General features: G+C 29.6%; 15 protein-coding genes across 15 annotated transcripts; 4 read left to right on the forward strand and 11 right to left on the reverse strand.

Moving 5' to 3' along the window:
• Positions 1-470: 470 nt before the first annotated feature.
• On the reverse strand, positions 471-1155 carry PPL_00767 (uncharacterized protein; the record flags this gene model as incomplete). The annotated part of the gene is made up of 3 exons (XM_020571787.1): positions 471-495; positions 535-553; positions 1095-1155. The coding sequence occupies 3 exons, from the start codon at positions 1153-1155 to the stop codon at positions 471-473; spliced, it is 105 nt and encodes a 34-aa protein (XP_020438310.1).
• A 69-nt stretch (positions 1156-1224) lies between these two features.
• PPL_00768 (uncharacterized protein) lies at positions 1225-1833 on the reverse strand (the record flags this gene model as incomplete). The annotated part of the gene is made up of 2 exons (XM_020571788.1): positions 1225-1629; positions 1681-1833. The coding sequence occupies 2 exons, from the start codon at positions 1831-1833 to the stop codon at positions 1225-1227; spliced, it is 558 nt and encodes a 185-aa protein (XP_020438311.1).
• Positions 1834-1942: 109 nt separating this feature from the next.
• PPL_00769 (uncharacterized protein) lies at positions 1943-2821 on the reverse strand (the record flags this gene model as incomplete). Its single annotated transcript, XM_020571789.1, has 1 exon — positions 1943-2821. One exon carries the CDS (start codon positions 2819-2821, stop codon positions 1943-1945), a length of 879 nt encoding a protein of 292 aa, XP_020438312.1.
• Positions 2822-3564: 743 nt separating this feature from the next.
• On the reverse strand, positions 3565-4940 carry PPL_00770 (uncharacterized protein; the record flags this gene model as incomplete). The annotated part of the gene is made up of 2 exons (XM_020571790.1): positions 3565-3664; positions 3964-4940. 2 exons carry the CDS (start codon positions 4938-4940, stop codon positions 3565-3567), a joined length of 1077 nt encoding a protein of 358 aa, XP_020438313.1.
• Positions 4941-5049: 109 nt separating this feature from the next.
• Positions 5050-5913, reverse strand: PPL_00771 (uncharacterized protein; the record flags this gene model as incomplete). Its single annotated transcript, XM_020571791.1, has 1 exon — positions 5050-5913. One exon carries the CDS (start codon positions 5911-5913, stop codon positions 5050-5052), a length of 864 nt encoding a protein of 287 aa, XP_020438314.1.
• Positions 5914-6166: 253 nt separating this feature from the next.
• On the reverse strand, positions 6167-6697 carry PPL_00772 (integrase catalytic domain-containing protein; the record flags this gene model as incomplete). Its single annotated transcript, XM_020571792.1, has 1 exon — positions 6167-6697. The coding sequence occupies one exon, from the start codon at positions 6695-6697 to the stop codon at positions 6167-6169; it is 531 nt and encodes a 176-aa protein (XP_020438315.1).
• Positions 6698-6886: 189 nt separating this feature from the next.
• On the reverse strand, positions 6887-7237 carry PPL_00773 (uncharacterized protein; the record flags this gene model as incomplete). The annotated part of the gene is made up of 1 exon (XM_020571793.1): positions 6887-7237. The coding sequence occupies one exon, from the start codon at positions 7235-7237 to the stop codon at positions 6887-6889; it is 351 nt and encodes a 116-aa protein (XP_020438316.1).
• Positions 7238-7401: 164 nt separating this feature from the next.
• PPL_00774 (uncharacterized protein) lies at positions 7402-8346 on the forward strand (the record flags this gene model as incomplete). The annotated part of the gene is made up of 3 exons (XM_020571794.1): positions 7402-7473; positions 7571-7637; positions 8156-8346. The coding sequence occupies 3 exons, from the start codon at positions 7402-7404 to the stop codon at positions 8344-8346; spliced, it is 330 nt and encodes a 109-aa protein (XP_020438317.1).
• A 284-nt stretch (positions 8347-8630) lies between these two features.
• PPL_00775 (uncharacterized protein) lies at positions 8631-9527 on the forward strand (the record flags this gene model as incomplete). The annotated part of the gene is made up of 2 exons (XM_020571795.1): positions 8631-8919; positions 9493-9527. The coding sequence occupies 2 exons, from the start codon at positions 8631-8633 to the stop codon at positions 9525-9527; spliced, it is 324 nt and encodes a 107-aa protein (XP_020438318.1).
• A 101-nt stretch (positions 9528-9628) lies between these two features.
• On the reverse strand, positions 9629-14413 carry PPL_00776 (uncharacterized protein; the record flags this gene model as incomplete). The annotated part of the gene is made up of 9 exons (XM_020571796.1): positions 9629-10071; positions 10170-11528; positions 11642-11902; positions 12350-12476; positions 12886-12992; positions 13417-13486; positions 13570-13731; positions 13814-13897; positions 14366-14413. The coding sequence occupies 9 exons, from the start codon at positions 14411-14413 to the stop codon at positions 9629-9631; spliced, it is 2661 nt and encodes an 886-aa protein (XP_020438319.1).
• A 3079-nt stretch (positions 14414-17492) lies between these two features.
• Positions 17493-19205, forward strand: PPL_00777 (uncharacterized protein; the record flags this gene model as incomplete). The annotated part of the gene is made up of 3 exons (XM_020571797.1): positions 17493-17500; positions 18026-18550; positions 18626-19205. The coding sequence occupies 3 exons, from the start codon at positions 17493-17495 to the stop codon at positions 19203-19205; spliced, it is 1113 nt and encodes a 370-aa protein (XP_020438320.1).
• A 403-nt stretch (positions 19206-19608) lies between these two features.
• On the reverse strand, positions 19609-19962 carry cpiB (cystatin A2; the record flags this gene model as incomplete). The annotated part of the gene is made up of 2 exons (XM_020571798.1): positions 19609-19761; positions 19831-19962. The coding sequence occupies 2 exons, from the start codon at positions 19960-19962 to the stop codon at positions 19609-19611; spliced, it is 285 nt and encodes a 94-aa protein (XP_020438321.1).
• A 402-nt stretch (positions 19963-20364) lies between these two features.
• cpiC (cystatin A3) lies at positions 20365-20753 on the reverse strand (the record flags this gene model as incomplete). The annotated part of the gene is made up of 2 exons (XM_020571799.1): positions 20365-20511; positions 20628-20753. The coding sequence occupies 2 exons, from the start codon at positions 20751-20753 to the stop codon at positions 20365-20367; spliced, it is 273 nt and encodes a 90-aa protein (XP_020438322.1).
• A 535-nt stretch (positions 20754-21288) lies between these two features.
• PPL_00780 (uncharacterized protein) lies at positions 21289-24242 on the reverse strand (the record flags this gene model as incomplete). The annotated part of the gene is made up of 4 exons (XM_020571800.1): positions 21289-21294; positions 21566-23415; positions 23491-24019; positions 24111-24242. 4 exons carry the CDS (start codon positions 24240-24242, stop codon positions 21289-21291), a joined length of 2517 nt encoding a protein of 838 aa, XP_020438323.1.
• Positions 24243-25476: 1234 nt separating this feature from the next.
• Positions 25477-27476, forward strand: utp18 (WD40 repeat domain-containing protein; the record flags this gene model as incomplete). The annotated part of the gene is made up of 5 exons (XM_020571801.1): positions 25477-26051; positions 26134-26317; positions 26406-26486; positions 26578-26743; positions 26824-27476. The coding sequence occupies 5 exons, from the start codon at positions 25477-25479 to the stop codon at positions 27474-27476; spliced, it is 1659 nt and encodes a 552-aa protein (XP_020438324.1).
• Positions 27477-27501: the final 25 nt, after the last annotated feature.

The following is a 27501-nucleotide window of genomic DNA, read 5'->3' on the forward strand; positions in this document are numbered from 1 at the left end:
TTTGATAAATTTATATGATAATGATATCGAAAAAATAAAAAGTGTTTAAAAAATGACAAATATTCGCGCCGTCTTTGTTTGTGATGTCGCTTTGTTTTCGTCCTACACAAAAAAAACAAAAATTAAAAAAAATTAAAATTTTACAATTTTTTTTGCAAAAATAATAATGATGTAATTAATTAACCAAAATAGTTAAGCCAAATTAAGATTGTTTTGATTGGCACAGATATTTTCTAGTTATAAATATATATATATATAATAAAATAAAATAAAAAGTATGAAACTAAACAATAGAAAACTATTTATATTTATAATTAAAAGTTTAGTTTAATTTTTTTTTTTTTTTTTTTTTAGTCAGATTATTAACCTAAACTGATTTACTTTTGTTGGTTTTTATATTTTAAATTTATATAAATTGGTTGTTGTTGTTGTTGTTGTTTGCTGTAGTTATAGTTTGGTTATTAATTTATTTAGTTGGTCGATGCTTTTTCACATCTATTAATAAAAATAAAAATAACAACACGACTGAATTACGATTTTAATATAATGTATACTATATAATTATATTTCTGTTTTGTTTCTTGCTTGATAATTTGGTTTTTTTTAGTTTTATAAATCTTTCTCAATGACGAATTTAATTATCACTTTTGATGATGGTGAACGAAATGAAATGATTGATAGTAATTTAAAAGTTGTAGTTGTTGTTAATTTATTTTTTGTTTATCAAAAAAAAAACTTAATCACAAAAAAAACAATCAAACAAATAAAACACCCAATTGTTAATGATTACCCAAAAACAACAATTTTCACAATTTTTTGTTTTTTTTTATTGTGGGTTAAAATCAAAAAGACACCTAAAGATAGCAATAAATGGTGATGATTAGATTCTTATAAACAAATCTATCTTTATTGTTGTTTTGTTCGATGATTATCATGATTGTTGATCTTTTTAAAATCAATTAATTAGTTATTATTTCATTAAATTATAGAGTCAACTTTACTTATATATTAATCTTCTTTAGTTTTAGTTTTATTATTAGTAGCTAGATTAAATATAATCTCGATTGATTTGTTTTATTTATTAATTAATTTACCACACATTACTGAATGCATTGAGAGATTTGTAAGAGGTGTTGATTGAATATCTTCTAACATTTAAAATATATTTGCAGTGTTTTGTTAATGATTTGTCTTTATCTTGATGATGATGCCGATATCTTAATCTTAGGGATCTATCAGTTCATGTGTATTTTCAAAGTTTGAAATCTGATCATTACAAACTTTGATTGGGTGATCTGTAATATAACCATCTTCATTGAAATATATAATAATGGAGTCGGCGTGTAGGTTGAAATCATGATTACACACGATATCTATAAACTCTTCTAGTGTTGGTTGATATTTATAGTTGTACCATGATTGATATTCAAAGGAGATCTTACTATTGTTTTCAATGTGAGAACACCGAGAACCACCACCAGTGAAATGATGGACAAGACCATGGATTGAGTAGCTATCGATGGCAGTCCACATGTCACGACTATAAAACGTTGTCTCCTCATCGGAGTAATGATAGAGCAGATAGCCTGCTTTTAATGGTTTATCTCGATATTCAAATTTGGATAACAACTTTATTTGAATATTGGATTAGAAAAGATCAGTGACAAAAGAAGAACATACCGTTATTAATTTAGAGTTGAAATTTAATGATGATGATTCATCAACTTTTGCATTGACATCGATATTGAATGTACCACTGACTATATTATCAATGAAGCTATTTACTTGAAAAGTGTCGGTCAATACTGATATTCTGTAAGGTGTAGGTGTCATTTTTAAAATGATCAATCAACTTTCACAAACTTTATGATTAATTTAAAAAAATCTTTAAAAAAAAAATGTTAAACTTTAGTTTTTTATTATCAATAAACTAAATTACTTATTAAGACCTGTTTTCATAGCTATGGGGTGTGTTGACTGAAAATCTAGTTGTGTTTAAAATATATGACGTTTTTATCTTTTTCATAATCGTTGTTTTTGTTTCATAATTACATTCCAAATCTATCCAATGTTTATATCCTAATTGGATTAAATCTATCAGTTTGTGTGTGTCGAAATCATCGGTATCGTTAGCTAGTACTGTGAGTTTGTGATCGCTGCCACCATTTTGATCAGTATAGTAAAGGATAATGTAATCGGATTGTAATCTCAAAGCATGATGACACACGATATCTGCAAAATGTTCGAGATTCAAATGGACACCCGATGAATTGAATCCATATAATTTACTTCCGTCATCTCTTGTTGAAGAGCTAGAACCATGACCAAAGTAAAATCTGGTCAGATTCTCCACTGAATAGCTGTTGATCGCTGTCCAATGGCCGTAGTATACATTCTTATCCGAGTATCGATAGATACTACCACCAAGTGGTTCCAATCGTTTCATTCGATCGTAGTCAGTTTCCAATTGTGGTTGACCATCATGTTTGATGTAGAGTCCCATATCTTGCTCACAATATGAAGAATATCGACTTATTCTCACACGAATCACAGTGTCATCGTTAACTGGTGCTGTGAATGGTACGATTATTTTCTGCATTTGACCATTATCGAATTTCAATGAATGATTGAATATTATTTCTGATTTGGTGAATTGATCTATTTTCAACAATACACTCAAAGGAAATTCTTCTGATCTGAACCATTCATGAATTTTCACATTGACATCGAATGTACCACTGACTATATTATCAATGAAACTATTTACTTGTAAAGTGTCGGTCAATACTTTCATATTAAAAGGTGAAGTTGGTGGTGTCATTTTTAATTAATCAATCTATTATAACATTGTTTAAACACCATTCTTAAATAATATTAAAAATTAAATGAGGGAATACTTCAGAAAAGAAGAAAAAAAATTTCTTTCTCCCTCATTTTAAAAAAAAAATCAATTAATGGAGATGATTAGATTCTTATTATCAAATCTATCTTTATTTTTGATTTAATCTTTTTACAATTCAATAAATTAAATATTAAAACACCTGTACCTAAGAGGAGTGTTGACTGAATATCTTTTTGTGTTTATAATATAAGTAATTTTAGCGTCTTCCATGATTGTTTCATTATTATATTCCAAATCTATCCGATGTTCAAAACGTATCGTTTTGAATCTCGAACATTTTGCAGATATTGTCTTTTATCAAGTTTTGAGATTACAAGCCGATTACATTACACTTTATTATACCGATCAAAATGGCAGCGATAACAAACTAAAAGTAAGTACTTACTAAAGATATTGCTGGTTTCGACGCAAACAAGCTGATGGATTTCATCAAATTTAGATTACAATTGAAATGATACATAGTGCTTCCATCATCTCCAGTTGAATTGCTATAGCTAAGACCAAAGTAAAATCTGGTTAGATTCTCGACTGAATAGCTGTTGATGGCAGGCCATTTTCCAGAGTATTCATTCTTATCGAATCTCAATGACTGATCTAAAATCATTTCTTCTTTGTTGAATTGATCTATTTTCAACAAATACACTCAAATGAAATGATTCGGATCAGCAGAATTCATGAACTTTAACTTTGACATCGAATGTACCACTGACTATATTATCGATGAAACTATTTACTTGTAAAGTGTCTATCAATACTGATATACTAAAAGGTATCATATTTAAAAGATCAACTAATCTTTTCTATTTCTATTAATCTTTGTTATATTTAAAGTTTAAATGAATTCGTGAAGTATTAATACTTTAAATCATTAATATAAAAATTTAAAATTAAAATGAGAGATAACATAAAAATAAAAAAAAAATGATATATGTCACAACTATTGGATATCAAAACATGTTATTTAGCTCGTACGAACAAAGTAGATTCATCGATTTGAATTTAAGATTCGGACGAATCAATGATTTCTGCACTCGATCGATTCCTTGGTACCAAGTAAATACATGTCTCGTAATGACCAAGCAACCTCTCTTTGCTTGACATGGGTTTCTTGTACATTACTGAATGCATTGAGAGATTTGTAAGAGGTGTTGATTGAATATCTTCTAACATTTAAAATATATTTACAGTGTTTTGTTAATGATTTGTCTTTATCTTGATGATGATGCCGATATCCTAATCTTAGGAAATCTATCAGTTCATGTGTATTATCAAAGTTTGAAATCTGATCATTACAAACTTTGATTGGGTGATCTGTAATATAACCATCTTCATTGAAATATATGATAATGGAGTCGGTGTGTAGGTTGAAAGCATGATTACACACGATATATGCAAACTCTTCTAGTGTTGGTTGATATTTATAGTTGTACCATGATTGATATTCAAAGGAGATCTTACTATTGTTTTCAATGTGAGAACACCGAGAACCACCACCAGTGGAATGACGGACAAGACCATGGATCGAATAGCTATCGATGGCAGCCCACAAGTCACGACTATAAAACGTTGTCTCCTCATCGGAGTAATGATAGAGCAGATAGCCTGCTTTTAATGGTTTATCTCGATATTCACTTCGAAGTTCAAGCGTTGGCAGACCACCATATGCCCCTGGTAGAGATAAACCGTAATCCTGCTGAAAGTCAGTTGGAGCAGTACATGTTGGCGCGAAGGACTGTGATCGACCTATTCTCACACGAATCACAGTGTCATTGGTGACTGGTGCCGTTAACGGTACATTGGTCTGCAATATTTCATCATCATTAAATTTCAACTCTAAATTAATAACGGTATGTTCTTCTTTTGTCAACTGATCTTTTCTAATCCACATTTTAAAATAAAGTTGTTCTTCCAAATTTGAAGATTCATCAACTTTTGCATTGACATCGATATTGAATGTACCACTGACTATATTATCAATGAAGCTATTTACTTGAAAAGTGTCGGTCAATACTGATATTCTGTAAGGTGTAGGTGTCATTTTTAAAATGATCAATCAACTTTCACAAACTTTATGATTAATTTAAAAAAATCTTTAAAAAAAATGTTAAACTTTAGTTTTTTATTATCAATTTATTAAAGACCAGTTTCTATAGCTTGGGTGTGTTGACTGAATATCTAGTTGTGTTTAAAATATATGACGTTTTTATCTTTTTCATAATCGTTGTTTTTGTTTCATAATTACATTCCAAATCTATCCAATGTCTGTATCCTAATTGGATTAAATCTATCAGTTTGTGTGTGTCGAAATCATCGGTATCGTTAGCAAGTACTCTGAGTTTGTGATCGCTGCCACCATATTGATCAGTATAATAAAGGATAATGTAATCGGCTTGTAATCTCAAAGCATGATCACACACGATATCTGCAAAGAGTCCGAGACTGAAATGGACACCCGATGAATTGAATTCATATAATTTACTTCCGTAATCTCTTGTTGAAGGTGAGCCATGTTCAAAGTAAAATCTGGTCAGATTCTCCACTGAATAGCTGTCGATACCTGTCCAATGGCCGTAGCAATCATTCTTATCCGAGTATCGATAGATACTACCACCAAGTAGTTCCCATCGTTTCACTCGATCGTAGTCAGTTTCCAATTGTGGTTGACCATCATCTTTGATGTAGAGTCCCATATCTTGCTCACAATATGAAGAATATCGACTTATTCTCACACGAATCACAGTGTCATCGTTAACTGGTGCTGTGAATGGTACGATTATTTTCTGCATTTTACCATTATCGAATTTCAATGAATGATTGAATATTATTTCTGATTTGGTGAATTGATCTATTTTCAACAATACTATCAAAGGAATTTCTTCTGATCTGAACCATTCACGAGTTTTCACATTGACATGGAATGTACCACTGACTATATTATCAATGAAACTATTTACTTGTAAAGTGTCGGTCAATACTTCGATAATAAAAGGTGAAGTTGGTAATCGTCTCATTTTTAATTGATCAATCACCATGTTAAAAATTAAATGAGGGAAATGCTACACCCCTCAACTTTTTTTTTGAATTAAAAAGCATTTAATTTGGATTATTGTTTGGGGTAGAGCTTGTGAAAACTAATATTAACATTTCATTTTAAGCATCAATTTATATATTGAGCCTCTGTTTATATTTGTTTTTGATAGAAATAAATTAAATAATTTTGATAATTTTCATCTCTAAAATGTATGGATTTCAATCATTCTTTCATTATAAATGTTCGTACCAATTCTTATCTAAATCGTTAATCTTATCGTCTAATAATAACTTTCTTAAAGTATTTTTAATAGCTCTAATAACAATCTCAGCTTGACCGTTTGCTTGTTGATGGTCAGCGGAAGTGAAATTTAACTTCACCTTCATCTTGTCGGCGAAAGTACGCCAAACTTTTGATGTAAGTTTACTATCTCTATCACTAGTAATTTCACGCGGTACACAAAAATATTTAACATAATTTGACATAAATAAATTATACAAATCTTCAGATTTATAGGTATTATGAGTCGGAATCAATGTGACATATTTAGAGAAACGATCGACAATTACCCAAATTTGATTATATACATTTCCATTGTCGTCTTCAACTTCTTTTAAATTGGTTATAAAGTCACATGATATAGCAACAAACTTGTCACTCATTACAGGTAAAGGCTTTAGCAAACCTCTTCTCTTGTGGTAATAATCGTTACATCTACAACACACAATACATCTATTGCAATACTTGGTTATGTCTGCTTTCATTGTATCCCAAACGTACTAGCTGGATATCAATTCTGTCATAGTGAAAGCATTGGCATGTGCCGAGGTGGTGGAGCTATGATACAAGCTCAATATGGAGTTGACAATATGTTTAACATTGGGAACGATTATTTTACCATTTATATATTTAATACCATCAATAAAAATAATCTTTTAACTATTGTATAACTTTTATAATTTAATTTCGTTATTCTCTATCATTTTAGATTCTAAATCATAACCGTATCGGATATCATCTAACAAGTCGTTATCATACGAAACTCTAAGAGTGTTTACATTAACACCAACAGTGTATCGAGATAATCCGTCTGGTACAACATTAGTTTCACCTTTAATGTAATGCAATGTAGGATCAAATAACTCGATAAACTGCAACCAACGGTTAATTCTTGAATTGATACCGATAGCATACTGTTCGCGAAGGAATTTAATATTTTTATGGTCTGTATTAATAATAACTTTATGACGGACTACCAAAAGGAGATCTAGATCTTCTGATCCATCCCTTCTGTAATCTATCATTAATTTGTTTCTTTAACTCATCCAAATGAGCAATAGGAACAGGATATAACTTAGCTTTAGGTACTTCTGTTTTTAATTTAATTGTCATATCCTTTTCAGTCATCAATATTTTCAATTGGGAGTTAATAAAAAAAATTGAAGTCGATGATTTAATTAAAAAAAACATGACATTTTTACCACGTTTTTTGAAATTTTTCAAAAAGGTAGTCTGCGTGACTGAGAAAGATTACGATATCGTAATCTTTACCCCGAGACGGTGGTAAATCATCAAATGGTATAAACACATTTGGAAACATTTTCTGTAAAATATCGACAACTTTCTTTTCATTTTAGAGAGAGGTATCACCAACTTATCTTTATCCTTATTATCGTCAACTTGGACATCTTTTGAAACATCATCGTATAATTCATTAATGTTAACCTAAGCAATATTGTGGAAAAAAATTATTTTCATTTCCAATTTTATTTTCATTTTTATTCTCGTTTTTACTTATACCCCATCATTATGTTTGACAATTCACTTTTCAATATCTTTTAATTCATGTAGATTTTTAATTTTTTTTCGAACATATGTTTTTGAATGATATTAATGTTTTTATCGATACTATGAGTTCGATTTGACTTCAAATAAAATAATTTTTCATTGATAAGATCTTTATTTGAAATAATAATATCATTTTTATTTTTATTAAAAATTTTAAAGAATTTATTATTGAAATATACAGCTACGTTAAGAGTACCTCCGTCTCCGTAGACCATAACATTGTTTGACTTTAGAAAATCTACACCTAAAATTAAGAATTCTGAGTAAGTATCAATTATGTAAAATTTGTTTTTATATTTAATATTTATATTATCAATTGTTTTAATAGTGAACTCTAAATTAACAAAAGAATTGCCGCTTAAGCTACCATTTAGGGAATGGTGTACAATCTTCGACACTTACTTTCCAGAATGATGATGCCGCTCTTTCCAACGTTAACTATGAAGATGGTCTCCGTGGCGGTGCTACTGACGGCCGTTGGAAAAGACGGTACGGTTGTTTACAACGTGGACACTGCAGTAGCCCAGTGTCAACAGGCAGTTGCCTCTCAGAAGCGATTTTCTAAAGTCAAACAATGTTATGGTCTACGGAGACGGAGGTACTCTTAACGTAGCTGTATATTTCAATAATAAATTCTTTAAAATTTTTAATAAAAATAAAAATGATATTATTATTTCAAATAAAGATCTTATCAATGAAAAATTATTTGATTTGAAGTCAAATCGAACTCATAGTATCGATAAAAGATATTAAAATTAAATAATAAATAAAAGTTAAATTTAAATTATATAAAAATATATAATTAGAAACATTATTTTATATTATTGTTAATTTTAAAACACATGAGAGATGGCAGATCCAAATGCACAATCATCAGATACAACAACAACAACAACAACCACAACAACTAGTAATTCAACGGCATCTACGGATCCAACAACTACTACAAATGATCTCAGAATAAGAGATCTAGAAAATAATAATAACGATGATCAAAATCAATCAACCCCCACTTTATTTCCGGATGTCACTCCTACCAGCGCTCGCCCAGATCCACTCTCAACTTATTTGTTCAAATCCAGCCTGGCCGCTTCTAAGCTCCCGATCTCCTCTACCATTGTTCCAGGTCAACCTGATAGTAAAAAATTATCCATTAAAGCAACAGAAAAGATTTTTTTGATCAAATATTCAATAATTTAATGAGATTAGATCGTTAGTTGTTGTGGTTGTTGTGGTTATTTCATTTGTTTGATCAATTGGATCTGTCATTTTTCTTATTTAATTAATAATCAATACTAGTATAAAATAATGTTCTAATAATCTTTTATATAATCTATTTTTAAATTTTTATTTAATATCTTTTCTTATCTCTTAATTTTAATAAATTTTTATATCTTGAATAATTGAATAATCTGAATGATCGAATAATCATTGAATGAATTCTTTTACGTCGCGTTAAACTCAATGTATTGATTATTGAGAAGCTTGACGACTGAATGTTGAATAACTTAATTTAGATACAACAGATTTTAATTTAATTTAAACTATTACTTATTTAGTTATTTTAAATTAAATATAATTGACTATTCCTATATGTTGGCTGGTGTATTTTATTGATATTGTTTGATTGGTACTAGCATTGCCTTGGCGGCCACTCTATTGTCCTTAGACGGACAACACCTCCTCAATATTTTTATAATTAATATAATAGAAAAAGTCATTAAAAATTTATTGCAAAAGAATTAAATTATGACACAAATGCAAAAAATAACAAAATTAAATAATGACACAAATGCAAAAAATAACAAAATTTTGAACTTCTGTCAATTCTAAGAAATGAGTTGTGTTTAAAACATATGTTGTTTTCCTCTCTTCCAATGTTGTTCATAATCATTAATTAAATGTTTATCACCTAGTTTGATGATATCAATAAGTTTGTGTGTGTCGAAGCTATCGGTATCTTCATCTAGTAATGTTAATTGGTAGTCTTTGCCTTTTTGATTGGTATAAAAAAGGATTATGGAGTCGGCTTGTAATCTTAAAGCTTTATGGCACACGATATCTGCAAAGTGTTCGAGATTCAAACAGGCACGCGACGATTGGTAATTATTTTGAATTAAACCGTCATCACCAGTTGAATAGCTATGTTCATATCCAAAGTAATATGAGTTGATTTTCTCGACTGAATTGCCGCTGTTGATGGCTGTCCAATTTCCAAGGTATTCATTTTTATCAAAGTAACTATAGATACTATATGAAATTTTGAATAAAGTATAGATATCAAAATTAACTTAGGTAAAAATTTTGTTTTTTTTGTCACGTGGGTACATTTTCACTCGTTATGTTGTGTTTATTTATAAATTATATTTGTTTGTTTGTTAAATTTACTTAAAATTTTATGAAGAAACATTGATTCGTGGAAGATTGTTGCAATGAAACCAAATTGGTATGGTTGACCAACCATCAAGTAATATTGATCGTTTAGTTTCCTAATATGACAATCACGACTGTTTGGTTGTTCGTCTGTATTTGCTCTGATGTAAATGTTGGTGATACTCTTTGGTAAAGAAGCTATAGCGTCATCCTCTGGTAAACAGTCTGCTATAATTGATGTCACTGAATCTGGTACAACAACGGGAATTTTACCACCATTGGTGAGATGACCTCCAATGTCCAATGATTCAACACCCTGGGGAATGTCACATTTGAGTGTATCGCAGTGTGAAAGACGAATGTGCTTTATACCGCTTGGAAGTGGACAATGGATCTCCTTTCTGTAGTATCCACCGAAATTCAGTGATTCAATGCACTCTGGTAACATGTTGTTTAGCTCGTACGAACAAAGTAGGTTCATCGATTTGAATGTAAGATTCGGACGAATCAATGATTTCTCTGGTGCCTTTTGGATTGATAGCCTATCGAAATGATAGGTCGAATTCTCTGGGAATAATTCATCGACATCGAATATACATTCACCAAGATTAAGTCGCTTCAACAATGGAGATACTGCTGATTGCAACCTGTAAGTCGAAAATAAACTTAACTTGGTCAGCGTTGTTGGAATATCTTTTAGGTTGAGTAAAGGTAGTTCTTCTTCTTCACCTCTAGATATTTCATCGAGAATCAATAACTTCAAGTTGGGTAGTTGTGACAAGTGAGGAATGCAAGCCATTGGAACGAATTTTAGTGAGGTCAGGGTTGATGGTAATACCATGCTACCCGTGAGAGTATCGCCGGCGTTATTATAACTGATAAACCGCAGAGTTAAAAGATTGGGTGGTAGTGAACCATCTACAAACTCTTCGCGATAGTTACTTATTAATAACAGGTGTTGAAGAGTCGAAGGAAGTACGCCCGGTACGAATTGCTCGCCATAGTTTGGACCAAGTGTCAATCTTGTTAGACCTTCATTCAGTACACCCACTCCCAATGGCCTACAGTATTCGAATCCCAAACTAAGATTCGTGAGAGAGCTGGGGAACACATTTGGCTGTATTGGGTGGTCGTATTCGTTGTTTAAGGTCAGCTCTTCCAACGTCGGTGGAAAACATCCAGGTTTCAACTGTTCGCTAAAAACATTTTTAAACTTAAGCACCTTGAGGTTTCGAGGTAATCCATATTGCACTGTGATACAATCAACTATTATCGTCACATTGGAATCCACCAACAATTTGTAAAGGTATTCAACATTTGAATCTAATTGATCGATATGAAATGTCACCTTTGTTACATCGCTATCCAATTTATCTATTTTCAATATATCATCTTGTTTTTTTTTTAAAGAATTTAGTTTAGATTAGATTCGATTTGATTCTAATGTCAATATATAAAAACTACTTTAACTATTAGTAATAACTTACCTATGTTTAAATAGAAATGAGTATGAGTTTGAAAACGATCCAATAAATAACTATTGATAATATGTAAGTGATAATTCTTCTTGATATTCAGTAATGATTGATTATAAACTGATTTATATGATTGTAAATGAAAGTTATCGATACCGGGTTCACCATAGCCTTGGTTTGTACTTAAACAAAGATAACTTTCTCTTTCTTGGTAGAATCTTTTACAGATTAAACTTAGACAAATTCTATCGATATCATCTGATAAATAATTTACTATTTTTAAAAGTAATAAATGTGATAGATTTTCCATTTTTGAAAAGCATGATTTGATTTGTGTTGTGTAAAAGGTTAAACTAACTGAATTTAAAAAGGATCACTATTTTAAATTTTAAAGAATTCCTGCTTTTTGTATATGATTTTTTTTTTTCGACCTTTCCCATATCCATATTCATCTCTCGTTTTTAAGATTTTGATATCTTTAAGAAAATATACATATTAACTTTCATTTTATGAATAATAACAGAAATCTTAATAATAGATTAAATGAACTTCATGTTTCAATGTCGTTTAAGATCTGATTAAGGTCTCTTAAACTATTTAAAAGTTTAAAAGATCTGTACCTTGAAAATGAATTTCATGTGATTCACTTCCAATGATGATCTGTTATTGCTTTTCAAATCGATACAATGCCGGTATCCTAATCTGATAAGTGTAAGATACACTTTGATTGAGTTTTCACCACAACTGTTATTTGTAAATAAATGATAATGGAATAAGCATGTAGCTTCAAAGCGGTATGACAAAGAATATCTGCAAATTGTTCGATATTCTCTTTATCGAACCTTTCCTATAAATTGAATCTAGAGTTTAAATTGCAATAAAATGAAAACTCATTGGTTTGTTTGCTGAAAAACCTACTGGAATACATAGATGTCTTTTTAAGTGGTAGCTTTCCAAAAGAAAATGAAATAAATGTGTGGGTAAAAGAGAATCTGATGAATAAAGAGGAAATCATTATGAATGTATCGATGAAACCACTAAAGAACAACCGACAGTTTACATCAAAGTGCCATTCAGTGCACCAGTTACCGATGACACTAATATCAGAGTGACAACCAAACATCAAACCTCATCTACGCAACTGGATATATTTTTGATTCTGGAGGATGGCGTTCCGAAAATAGAGACATATAGGGAGCTGGTGTATCGCTTAAAGTCACACGGCCACAGATTCTACAGCACTACCTATGACAAACTACAACAACAAGATCAAAACGTTGGTGGTGGTGGCAATTGGCTTGACTACGATAGCTATTCAATCGAACACATCTGATCGACATGTATTCATATTCTCTAAATTTTCCTTTTTAAAAAAATAAGGATTTTTAATTTTATTTTTTTGTTTATTCAATAAATAAACTAGAATAAGGATTTTTTTAAAGACACTAATTAAGATTTAATTTTTTGGTTGGATAAAAATCCTAATTTTAAAATGAAAGAATTAACTTTATTGGATTAACTCAGGTAATTTAAATAAAACAAGATAATAAGAGGAGTAAAAAGGATATTGAAATTTTTTATATAAATTTTGGTTTTTGAGATTTGTAAAATAAAAAGATTAGAACAATACAGAATATATAAAAATATAAATAATTAATGTTTTTAATATTCTAAAAAATATATATATATTGAAGTTTAAAATCCAACTACTAAATCTACACAATCTGCAATTTCTGTTGGAATCTTGAATGAACCTTCTCTCTTGAAGATAGTATCATCAATTTTACCCTCTGGTTGGGCAAACTTATGGATTTGTGTATGGAACAACTCCTCTGTTTTATCAATGGATGTTCTGATCTATAAGAAATTGATATAATAAATTAAAATTAGAAACAAAACACAGAAAAATTAAAACCTTTTAATTAATAAAAATAACAAACCTTTAATCCTTCGCCTTCTCTAGTACATTGGATACCCTTGGAACCCAAGAAATCGGCAACTCTATCAAAGTGCTCTTGTGATGGTTTGGTCATTCCTTCGACTTCATTTTTGTCCAAATGCTTTCCATATCTCTCAGACTTTGGATCACTAGTTTCTTGCAACTAGTAAAGTAAATTTAAATAAAAATAATGAATTATTAGTATGATTGTAAAAGATTTAATATTTATAATCAAAAATATTTACTTGTTTCTTTAACCACTCTTCATTTCTGAGTTTAAGTACAATAGTAAATGTGATTTCAGATTTTGGGTCTGCTGTACCAAGATCCTACAATTATTTTCACGTTTAAATGTAACCATACACATAAATTTGAAAGTAAAAGAAATTTAAGAAAAAAAAAGTAGAGAAAGTTGGTTAATAATCTAAAAGATTTTTTGAATTCATCAAAATTTTAATAGATAAATAATTTTTTTAAAAAACATTGTTCAGTATTGAAATAATAAGTATGTCCTTTGAATATTATTTAATTTCGAAACAACAAACTATAAAACATTTTGAACAATAATTGAAATTCTTTAGAATACTGATTTCCACAATTTCTCAATGTTTAAATACTAGTATACACTTCCTTGTTTCTATCTCACAGATAAGATACAACAATAACAACAACACCATACATCTAATCAACCAACTAACCAATCAACCAATCAACTAACATACTAACCGACAAACATTATTAATTAAACAAATAATAACAATAACAAAACAAACAATATAAAAACCATACAAACATACCTTTGTATATCTAGCAAAATAAGGGACTCTATGTTGTGGAACTGCCATTCTTTATTATTGTTGGAGTAGTGTATAACTTTTAAAGTTTATTTAGTTGATGATATATAATTTTAAAATATTTGTAGTTTGAAAATAATAAAATTTAGTTCATTGATTTTGTTAACAATATTTTTATAAAAATTATATTTAAAAATTAAGTAAATACTTATCGGAAATAATTCCCACTAATTTAATTAATTATATAAATATGGATTGAGACAAACCATCCATATTTAAAAAACAAACACTCACACACACACTATCTTCTCACTGATAAAAGTGGATGTATGTCACTTGTCTAGAAGAAAAATACCCCCCATTCGAATTTTAATTTAAAACAAACAACAACAACAATTGTTCACACCCACAAACACACACGACACTTTAATGTACATACACCATATATAAAATATCATTATTATAAAATATCTGTTTTCCATTTTTATATGTTTATTTTATACATATAGATAATAATAAATTGAGTTGATAATTTGATTTAATTTATTTTTTTAAGAATGATCATTATTGATAAATTAAAATTAATTCTATTTAATCTTTTAATTTTTGAAAAATGAATGGGTCAATAATTTCATTTCTATTATTGTAAATATTGTATTGTATTTTTGTATTAAAGAGAAGAAGCAAATCTTGATCAGGTTGTATTAATTTTTTGAATATTTTTGTGTTTTTAGTGAATGTTCAACAAACCACTCAACTAATATTATTTTTAACCAACTTTAGAAATAGAGTAAACAACACACCCAAAAATATAAAATTCTAATGACTAATGGATTATCAATAACAATGAGACGGCAACTGTGCAAGGTCATACCATGGTATTCTAACCACTGACTAGTATCGAGTAAGTATATATATATTATATACTTTATGAAAGAAACCACACACAAATAGCTAATGAAAGATCAAAAATCATTGGGATTTACAATAATATTTAAATTTTATTGGATAACCATTGGTTTCAGAAGAAATGAAAAACATACATACATATATATCAAATTTAAACCACATCTTGTATTGATAATGATTAAAGTCTTGTCTATTTCCAATAATAATATATATTACTAGTAATAATTATTTTATATTGGAAGTCAAATAAATCGAATGTTCGATCGATTTCGGGTGATTTAATAAAATATTTACTGATTTAAAAAAAAATAAATTAACTTTTAAATTAAAATAACCAATAACCAATCAAAATTTTATTGTTTTAACAAGTTATAAAAATGTGATAAATGGGTATTACATAATGAAACATCAAATATATGTTGGTGTTGTTGGTGGTAGTGGTGATTGATGTGTTTTATTATCTAATAATGATGGTGATGTTGACAATAAAAAAGTAGTAGAATAGAAATTTTATCATTTTTCTATTAAATTTTGATTTAATTGATGAGAATGAACAACTCAAAGATTATCTTTGTTTTAACAATTCTGAAAAAAGAATAAACTTTGCAAAAAAAGTGGTGTTTTGATTATTTAGTGGTAAGTGGTGGTCGTGTTAGTGTGACTTCAGATTTATCAAAAACTAACAATATGATTGGTTATTTTAAAGTAATAATGTAGAGCAAGTAGTGTTTAGTTGATTTTGATAATGATCGTGATACTGATATAAAAAATGTTAATGTTGTTAGGTGTGTTTGCGTGTTGTGTGAAACTTCAAATAAAACTAAAGTTAATATTGGTTTGATGCATCGAGGTAGGTGCAAAATGTGGATCAAACCATACAATCAGAAATATAGGTTTTTTTAACTTGATGTTTTGTTTGTTGATTTCCAATGGTTGGTCGTCCAATAGCCACAAAATGATAAAGCAAGAGTTGTTTTTGATGATGATCAACAATTTCAAAAAAAAAGGGTGAAATGATTGATTGGTTTGATTTAATTTGATTTGATTTGATTGATTTAAAAATCATTCGAATGATGTGTTTGTGATATACCTATTTTCACATTATACAGTCCTTTTTAATAAATCTTATTTTTTTGATGAACAATAAAAACAAAAACACCACAACCAAATTTATCTAATAGCTAATCACAAGATAAAACACACACACTCTCTCACACACACCAGGTTGATTGCAGCTCTCGTTTCTCCTCCTCTTTCACTCTTACTCTATTCTGACCGTACAGTCAGTCAGCGGCTGATCCAACAACAGTAGTAACAAACATCACCTCCACATAAAAGCTATAATCAATCATATGATTTAGCATAAACACATAAAACCACTAAACAATAAACAATCAATCAATAAATAAATCAACATTATTATTCTTACTCTTACACTCCACACTTCAAAATCGATCAATAAGTAAAACAATTTTTAGTTTAAACTAGTCTCCTAAGTTTAATCGCATCTCTTATCACCCTCAGTATCAAACATGCTCTGTTTAGTTTAAATACGCGCTCTGATTGACTATTTGATAGTATCTCTTGTCTACTCTGCACACCACACACTACATTTCAAAGAGGGGTTGTTGATTTAGAGGAGTGATGGCTGCGATTTAAAACAAAATATTATAAAATATTTGGAATGCTGTCACACTCTTTGATATATCCAACCGCCGACATCATCAGTCTCTGTCTCTTTGCAGCTCTGTAGACAGCTGTCGGTATTGAGTTTGCTCCTGCTGGTGATTGTGGTGTGCGGGGTTAACTTTTGAAAGAGCTTTTTTGTATTTGTGGTGGTGAATAATTATTGGTTTGTTGTTGTTGTTGAGTTTTGAGCTGTGTGTTGTTTTAAGATGGTGGTAGTGTTCTTGTGTGTGTGGAAATGTGCATTGGTAATAGGTATTGTTGTTAGGTGTGAGGTGGTGTTTCTCTATCAGTAAATGAATTTAAGTGGATCAAGTATTACTAATACTGATTCTGATTCTTCTGATATATAGTAGTCGTATTGACAACAACAACAACAACAGCAACAACAACAAACAACATATATAAAACATTTTCAATAAGGAATAATAATTTAGTAGTAGAAGTAATATAAGAGTAGTACAGTTACTATTAGTATATGATTTCAAAAATTATATGTGATTACTGGGTTTTGTTTTTCTTGATGTTGAAATAAATGGCAATGTATGTCTTATTTCAAATAAGGGGCTGTGGAAGATGGTGATTTTAAGTTAAAGATATTGTAAAAGTTTGTATTAATTTTAAAATAATTTATTATTAATTTTATTTAACCAGCCATTAACACAGATGAATCGATTTATAAAGGTTCAAAGCTTTTTACATTTTAAATTGGTTCACCATTCCTACCTAATCAAATATTTTCCAAATTTATATATTATATTAATAAATAAATAATAAATAATTTAAATAATATTTATTTAATAAAATATAAATCTAATATTTTAAAATTAACAAACCCTTAAAATTAAAATTTATAAACACCTGTCCAATCATCCATCTTTAATTAATAAAAGATATCTTGTACATTTTTAAAACTAAACCTTATTTATTAATTTATCTGTAATATTATATTTAAACTTTTATTTATTTTTTAAAATAAATCTAAAATAAAAAATGTAAATAAATTATAAATATTTAAAATCTATTTCTTCATAACTAATCTTTTTTTAATATTTATTTCTAAATCAGGGAACAACAAGAAGTATATTGTGATCCAATTAATTATTTTCACCAATTGCCAAAATATTCATTTGTTGATCAATCTTTTCAATCTCCTCCCAATCAAATTACTTTCTTTAATAATATGAATCCAATTTGTAATAATCCTCCTAATACAATGAATAATACTTTAAACAATAATATGAATAATACAAATATTCCAATAACAAATCAAATCACCAATAATAATAATAACAATCAAAATAATTTTTCCTTAAACAATAACTATCAATATAATAATTATGCTCAAAGCCCTCCCACTATTATTTTTCAAGATACTTCTTATTGTGTGAGTGGAATAAATGTTGTCTCACCAAATACACCAAATCTTACACCAAATCTCACACCAATTCCAACACCTAATCACTCTACTCCGTCCCTTACTCCAACCCCTACTCCACCATTAACACCCACATCCATGCCTTCTAATAATTTCCAACTTATTGATCCTTCTTTTCATTCTGAAACATTTTCACATGAAAATTTCTTAAATAGGTAAGTTTTATTTATAAAAATAAATAACTTTTTTAATTCATCTAATATTTATCTTTTATTTAAAAAAAAAAAAAGAAATGTTGAAATGCCATGGTTTTGTGTTGTAAATAATAACTCACCTAAATCTGGTTCAATTCCATTGCCAAATGTATTCTCTTCATTCTCGACACCACTGTTTAGAAACTTTTATCACAATATCGAATTCTTTATTCCAGACTTGGAAATGCAAAGAAAATACCATAATCAAAGAGTATATATATCTGATGTCGTTGGCTACAGTGGTAACGCCAAAAAGTTTATCAACACTCCACAACCCAATGAAGTTGCTCTCTTTCTGGAAGCCCAAGTGTTGGATACCGAGTTTAATCCACTACCACAATGTACATTCTGCAAAGAGTACTTCCAATCGAGATTCTACTTTGCCAACAACCCTCAATGCAAAGAGAAACTGGTACTGGTCAAGAGTAACGTTGCATGTTTCATAAAGAATGGAATGTTTTCCGTACAAATCAAGATTATGTGTTGCTCCAAACATCACAACAACAATAGTCTGGTGATTCACCTTTGGCTTAGAGATGCCCATACCAATGAAATCGTCATGTCATCGGTTTTGTCGTCTTTCATCAAGCAATGGAAGAGAAGCAAGACTCCATAATTCTATCTATCTGGAAGCGTGACAACAGATCTCCAATCTTTTAAACTTAATAGCAAACTCAAACCCAACTTCACAAATCCATTGTAACGATTTAATTCGAATTAAATTAAATATATATATATACCACTGTTCATCATCAAACATGTAAATAACTAGCCATAAAAAGTTTCAGAAACTTTTTAATATAAAAAAATATATAATTTGTAAAAAAAAAACAAAACAAAACAAATACAAAAACTAATAAAATTCATAATATATACTTATATTGTACATAAATAAATAGTTCTAATATTTAAAAAATACTATTTAAAGTCTGATTGATTTTATACAAAGAAAAAGTTTTTCTTTTAATTAATTATAGTTTTACAATAAATAAAACAAAAATGAAACATTGCATTTCATTTTAAGAAAAGTAGGTAATTTTATCGTCTAGAGTCTTTCCTTCTTGAATAGAGTGGAGAGAATAGTCCATACCGTTCAAAGCTCTATGGATTCGAAGATGAATATAACCATTTGGGGTACGTGCCTTAATAAAGAAGTTGGTACCTGCAACAACCTATTAAATTTAAACACAAACACCTAATTAGAGTCAAATAACAAACTTTACTTAAACTACACTACATACTTGAGTTGTATATGTAATTGCTTCAAGGTTTCCTGGAATATGAGCTAACTTTGGGTCGTGTCGAACCGCATTGAGAGCTGTTACGGCAGCAGCATCAGCTGGTTGAGATGGCTTTAGTCCACCTGGAATCATTCTTTACTAACTTTTATAGATATATATATTATATATATTTAACTAATTTACTAACTTTTTAATTATTATATAAATAAATAAATGAACAAATAATAATCTAATCTATAGTTATTTATTATTATCTTTATAAATATAATTATAATGCTGAAAAATGAAAATGAAAAAAAAAAAAAGAAAAAACAGCAAATTTCAAAAATAAATTTCATAGTTTATTTCTTGGTGACAAAATAAAACACCCCCCCACCCACACAACACATCATCTAATAAATAATTGTTAATTATTATTATTTTGATTTTTTTTTATAAATAAAACAAAGATGATATTTATTATTTTTTAGTTTTGATACAATTTAATAAATTATTATTTTTTTTTTAATAAAATTATTATTAATAATAATTGATTTAGAAGTAGGTGATTGGTTCTTCGAGGGTCTTTCCTTCTTGGATGGAGTGGAGTGAGTATTCACCGTTCAAAGCCTTGAAAATACGAAGATGAACGAATCCACCATTAACCTCAACCTTGACAAAGTAGTTGGTACCAGCAACAACCTATTTATTTATTTGTAAATTAAATGATTTTAATTTGTTAGTTAACAATGTTGTTTGTTTTATAAAAAATGAAAACATAAATTAATTATGATCATCAGTTTGTTATCTATACATACTTGGCTACCAGCTTGGACTGGAACGAATGAACCTTGGATGGCGGCCAACTTTGAGTCAGCTCTGACGGCGTTGACAGCGGCGATGACTTCAGCATCGACTTCGTGTGGCTTGATTGATCCCAACATTATATAATTGATTTGTGTAGAGTTTTATTTAAAAATAAAAAAAAAGTTGTATGATGATTGTTTGATAATTTAAATGATGATGAAATTCAAAAATGAACAAGATGATTTATATAAAAAAAAATGGTGAACAAACAGAAAAATCATAAAAAAAAGTCAAAAAAATAAAAAAATTGAAAATAATAAAAAAATAATTGAACAAAATATCTTTTTTTTATTAATAATAGTCATTGATATTGGATAAATGGTGGTGTTGGGGGTTTCATTGTCATTTTTTTATTTTTTTGTTTTTAATTTTCATTTAGCTTGGGGTTTTGACCTTCATTGTCTGGGTTTTTTGAAGTGAAAAAGAAAGATGAGGAAAAAGCACAGATTCTTCATTCATAAAGTGTAAATTTGCATCCTGTTTTGTGTAATCAGATCAAATTTAATGCATTAAAGTTTCGCATTAATGATTTCACCGAAACATTTTTATTTTACAAAGAAACATAAACATAAACTTAAAATTTTAGTTTGCATTTATATATAATTATTATTTTTATCTCTAATAATAAAGATATAGGTATGATTCATTGATGAATCATCAAAATAACCAAAACACGTATTTTATTAATAAAAATAGTAAAATAATCATTATTTGGAGAAATATAGATATTAAATAAAAGATTTGATTGATTGATTGATTGACTGATTTATTTTTTATTAACTTTATCCATTTTAACTCTCATGTCTTTCATTTCTCTTCTGTGAATGAATCGTTTTCTTTGGAGTATGAAGAAAGTAGTTGCCGCTGCTACTACTACCACTCCACCTACAACGGAGCCGGTGACGATCTTCCAGAGGTTGTCGTCTTTTGCGGTGGATTGATTGCATTGATCATCGCTATTGTCTTTGACCTTTAGGAATACAGAGTAGTCAGGATCGAACAGAACACTCTCTTCAAAGTAAGGAACACTCATGCTGTACTCGATGAAATCGTTGGCCAGTTGCTCTTGGATATTTGCGACAATAGAACGACCATCAACTATTGCTTGATTGACGATTCTCGCTATCATCCCGTTGTCTTGGCCACTGAGTGTTGTCCACTGATATTGATTCTTGGTGGAGTCGGTAGTGGTCGAGTTGTTACTACCGGTTCCAACTGACTTACCAGTACATCCATTGGGATTCAATGATTCCGATAGCATATTACTTTTGATTACCACTCTGAGAGTGTTTACTCGTGATGCGAACGGCCAAAGTGCAATGCTAATCGATAGTTTCAGAGTTTTCTCTGCCATGTGTAGAAGTTGATCACCAAACTGGACATCTGTATCATTGATAAAGTATTGGAATGTGCTGTTGATTGTTGCATTGTTTGGAAGCGTCAAGTAGAAGTCCCATCGATTGGCCACGTCGTTTTCAAGATTCCATTTTGCTCCAGTCAAATTGTAGCCATCAGCGACCGTATCTAAATCCATTTCGGAAACAGAGACAATTGAAATAGTGAAATTTGTATTCTTGTCAACAGTTACTGTTATTTCTCCACCATCTCCAGGTAAAATGATGATCGGTGATGACTCTTGTTCACATCTACTTCCGATATAGCCGGTTTCGCATATACAACTACTGTTGACACAGCTACCTCTATTACTACAGGTATTGTTTGAGCAGAATTCAACGGTTGGCAATGGTAGAGTTGTGAAATAGAATTTGTTGGCAGGCACTGTACTGACATTCATTTGGAGTAGATAGGAGATGGGTGGTGTTGCACCGATATCACATGATATCTGTGTGTGTGGCTGTAACATAGTGATATTCTTACAAATACTTGGACCAATTTGTACTGTGATAACCGATGGATCATCACCAAAGTTCGTTCCATTAATAAACACTTTTCCACCGGTTTCCAATATTGAATTGGTTTGAGTGATGTTTGGTGCTGCGTATTTGAATAGTAAGGTATCAGTATTCTCGATTGTATCATTAAATAGTCGAAGAGTTCTCACACCAGTTCCGGGAGGTGCAATGAATCTCACTTGGTTGCTATTGGTATTGGAAAGAGTAACCAAAATATCACCCAAAATTAGTCTTGGAAATTTCGGTAGGTTTACGCCATTCACAATCACCAGTCCACCTTGAGTAGGAGGTGCACCGATTTTAGTGATAAACGGTAGCGGGTATCTGAGTTCGTTCGATACTTTATCATAGTCTAACCAAACTTCCCAAAAACCTGAAACCTGATATGGGCCGGTGGAGCACTGCAACGATACATTTGGTTCTGTAATAGTTATGTTTGTACAATATCTAACTCTTGATCCAGATTCATACATGACAAATACTCTATTTGCATCACCACCAAACCTATCCGATGTTATGTTTATACGTTGTTTTCCAATTTGTGTCACACTGAAAAGTGTCATTGCTGGCTCACATACAGTATCATTGATACGAACATAACCTCTGTAACATTGGCAATAGTATGTACCATTTCTATTATCGGTGCAGTCAACTCCACTCCCAGTAGCACAGGTATTGTTTTCATAATTACAATAGTTGATAGCGTTGCAACCATTCGATCCATTCGGTGTGTATCCAGGTGGACACTGACAAACATAACTACCCGGTAGATTCACACAAGTTGCTATACGACTACATGGTTTATTAACTACACATTCATCAATATCTAAAATAAAGTAATATAAAAAATTTAGTAAATAAAATAATTATCTAAATTGTTATTTTTCCAAAAATTAATTACCTGTATCACATGTAACATTTGTATATCCAGATTTACAATCACATTGTCTAGTGTATTTACTGCAAGTACCATTGACTGAACATATTGGACATTGAGTAACTTGATAATCTTTATCAGTTTTGAATGATTCCGAGGCTTCAACACGGCCAGGTGAATTTGTTGATAAACACATCATAGATGCAGAGTTTGGCCCTAACACTTGCTCTATTGCCATTGTTCTTTTTCCATTTATACTATTCTTACAAACGGATATCTGTGTGTATATATAATTGGTAGAAAGAGGTTCATACATATTTATAGTTGAGGTTGTTGTGTTTTTATCATTATCCCTACAGCTAGCCGTTTTGGAAGTGTCACTAAGCATTAAATAAGGAATACCTGATCCATTGACGCAGAGAATTGAATAGAATATAGTTGGTACAGGTGATAGGATGTTTGATGAAATTCCAGGTCCAGTTTCATTTAAACAACTAAGAATGGTAGTAGGCTCTAAATAAATTACTGGTTTTACTAATTGAGCTGTAACACACTATATAAAAAATAATAACATTTATATTTAAATTATTATTATTATTATTAATATAAAAAAAACTTTTATTTCTATTATTGTAATTACTTACAGTATAAACTTGGAGTTGAGTATAATTGGAATATTGAATTCTACATGTTCTACCATCTACAATGTATCCTGGATTACATTGTGAATTTACTCCCAAAATTAAACATAAAAAAATAATAAATATTGGAAACATTAATTAAAACAATTAAATTTATAAATACAAAGAAATAAATAAATAAATAAAATAAATAAATAAAATTAAATTTTAATTTTTAATAATAGTAATAGTTTTAGATGATGATCAACAAAATCAAGCAACAAATAAAGGATGATGTTGATGTTTGTAAAGTTTAAAATCATCTTAGCAAAAAAAAAAAAAGGTGGAATCATCCCTGCTTAGCTACTTCTCCAATGAGATGTTTGGCACATGATAAGATATCATCATCCTGGCTAAATAATTACCTCAAATGACATGTTTGGTACATTATTCGATAAAAATATCTATCATTTGACAAAAAGGTGTAATCTTCAACTTTTAATGTTTATTTAAAAATCTTTTTGTTTTTGTTTTTGTTGTTCATCACCAACTTTAAAAAATATCAATGTTTTTGGGTCCGATCCTAAATTTTTTTGAATATCTAGATAGTATTTTTTCAACCATTTATTCATTTTTAATGTTTGAGATATAAAAAATCCCACCTTTATTAATAGATTTACTTATTTGTTTATTTTAACAGTGGAAATATGTTTTGAGAAGTCTGTGTAATCATGGGAATTCTAGATTTCGCTACATTTTTACAACTATGACACTTTACTTTTAAGAGTAAGAGAGTAAGTAAAATTCGAGCTTTGCAAATCAATTATTCTGATCATTTGCAAACTAATACTATAAATCTCTTTTAAAAAGGTAAGAAACTTTGATCGGTCAAAGTTTAACAAAAATAAAGTCAAAGATTTCCTTAAACAAAAGTTGATCAGCTATTTATATTTCTTTCATTTTTTTATTTTTTATTGTTGACCGACAAAGTTAATTGTAAACTACTAGTTTAGATATTGATTGTACAATAGAAATGAATTGAATCATCTTTATTAAAGATTTACTTTTAAAATAATTAATTATTAAATTGTTTCAAAATAATTAGTTATTGCTTTAGAAAAACTTTTAAACAGAATTGATTGAAATTATTTATTTCCGCAACTTTTAAAGATAACTAATAATTGATTAGTGTTTATTGAATAAACTGTGACTTTAAATCACTAGAAAAAAAAAAAAAACAAATTCAAAAAAATGATTTTTTAAAAATTAAAAAAAAAAAAACGAACGAAGAATTTGATTAATTCACAGCGTTGCTGATAATAAAATTTGATTGTTTTATTTATTTACGCACACCTCAATATATATAAATTTTTCTATTTTTAAATAGAGAATGACTAATAAATCTACTCTTATTAAAAAGAGACCATTCGAAACAAATGGTACTCAAAAGAATAATAATAATAAGATCGTTCAAAATAAAAATATCAACGTCAAACAAACAACACAACCAACAACCACCACAATCAATAAGAAATTGAAAACAGATACAAACAAATCAAAAGTAAAACAGGTTCAACAAGAGGCAGAGGAAGAAGAAGAAATTGAAGAGGAAGAAGTAGATGAAGAAGTAGATGAACAAGAAGATGTATCAGCTGATGAAGAAGTAGAAGAAGAAGAAGAAGAAGAAGAAGAGGAAGAATATATAGAAGAACAAGAGATACAATATAAACATAAAGGATCAGAATCAGATTCAGAGGAAGAAGAAGAAGAAGACGGATCAGAAGAAGATGATAATGATGAAGAGGCAGAGGGAAATGGTACAGTTGACAAAATTAAAGATATCGAATATACAAATAAAAACAATAAACAAGAGAATGGTCATCAAACAGAGAAACCTACCAATGGAAGTGCATGGGTTGACGATGATGACGATGAAACCAATGAAGATAATAAAATAAATAATGTGTATGTTATTTTATTTTATTTTTTGCTATTATTTATTATAAAAGTTATTATCAATCTAACAATATTCAAATTCTTTCTATAGGTTGTCAGGTAGTTTATTACCGAAATGGGCAAAGAAAGAAGAGCAAGAGAAACAAGACGATCAAGACGAAGATGATATCGATATTCAATTGGAGAATAAAGTGTTCCATTCCGATAGAAAGATTACATCGTTCAAAGGAGAGGGTCATATCAACACTAAAATTACTGTAAAGAGAGGAATTGCTGTATGTTTAACTTTAATTAACCAAATAATTGTTTGAATAGAATATATTTTAACTAACAAAACATAATCAAATTACTATATATGTATAGCAACATGTTAGTAGAATTGAATATAGTGGTGTATCAAATATGATTTTATTAGTTCATACTGCTGGTATTACTTTATTCTCTGTATGTTTATTTATTTCAATCAAAATTGTAGTATACATAAATGCATTATTAACTAACATGTGTATATATATATATATATATATATATATAGTCATACAATCTTGATAAACCATTATATAGTTCTATTTTGAAAGGATTTGGATGTTCAAGTGCAATGCCACTACCAAACAGTAATGAATGTATTATCATTGGACACAAATCACATTACTATGTTTATAATATGAAAACTGTTGCATTAAAGAAATATACACTTAGAGGTATGATAAGCATATTATTACATTTGTTAAATAATATATAATTGTAGTTAACTAATTGTTGTTGTTTGTTTACTTTTTAGTTGGAGATAACTATCTTAGATTATTATGTGTTTCTAATGATTATTATGCAATCTGCGATTCATTGGGTAAGATTTCGATTCTCTCGTGTAAATCAAAGACATTGGTGAAGGAAGTACAGCTGTCACAGAAAGATGTTTCACTTATGAGATTCTCGGCCGATGGCGAACATCTCTATGTGGTGTCGCAAGGTTGGATCACCGTGTACGACAGCAAGAAAGACTGGCGTATCGTTCACCGTTTCAAAGACCACGGTAACGTCACATCGAAATCGATTCTCTCGATTGCTTTCTCACCGAACAACAGTTACTTTGCCACCGGTTCCGAGTCGGGTATTGTCAATGTGTATGAGCGTGTCGCCTGCTTGGCCAGCGAGTCACCACAGCCACTGCACGTCATCAGCTCACTCGTCAGTCCAGTGACAGACCTCCAGTTCTCACCGAACAACGCGATGCTACTGATGAGCTCGTCGACGGACAAGGGTATCGTTCGTATTCTCTCGGTGCCAGACTTTAAGGTTGTCAGCTGGTGCGATGCCAACACCATGAAGCTCAAACTCGGTGCAGTCACATCTTCGTCGTTCACCAACGACTGTCGTGTTTTATATCTTACAAACGACAAGGGTGCTATCATCAAAGTTCGTGGTTTCAAATGATCGATCATCTTTACAAAACAATGCA

This window comes from Heterostelium album (assembly GCF_000004825.1).
Source record: "Heterostelium album PN500 unplaced genomic scaffold PPL_scaffold1, whole genome shotgun sequence".
NCBI lineage: Eukaryota > Evosea > Eumycetozoa > Acytosteliales > Acytosteliaceae > Heterostelium > Heterostelium album.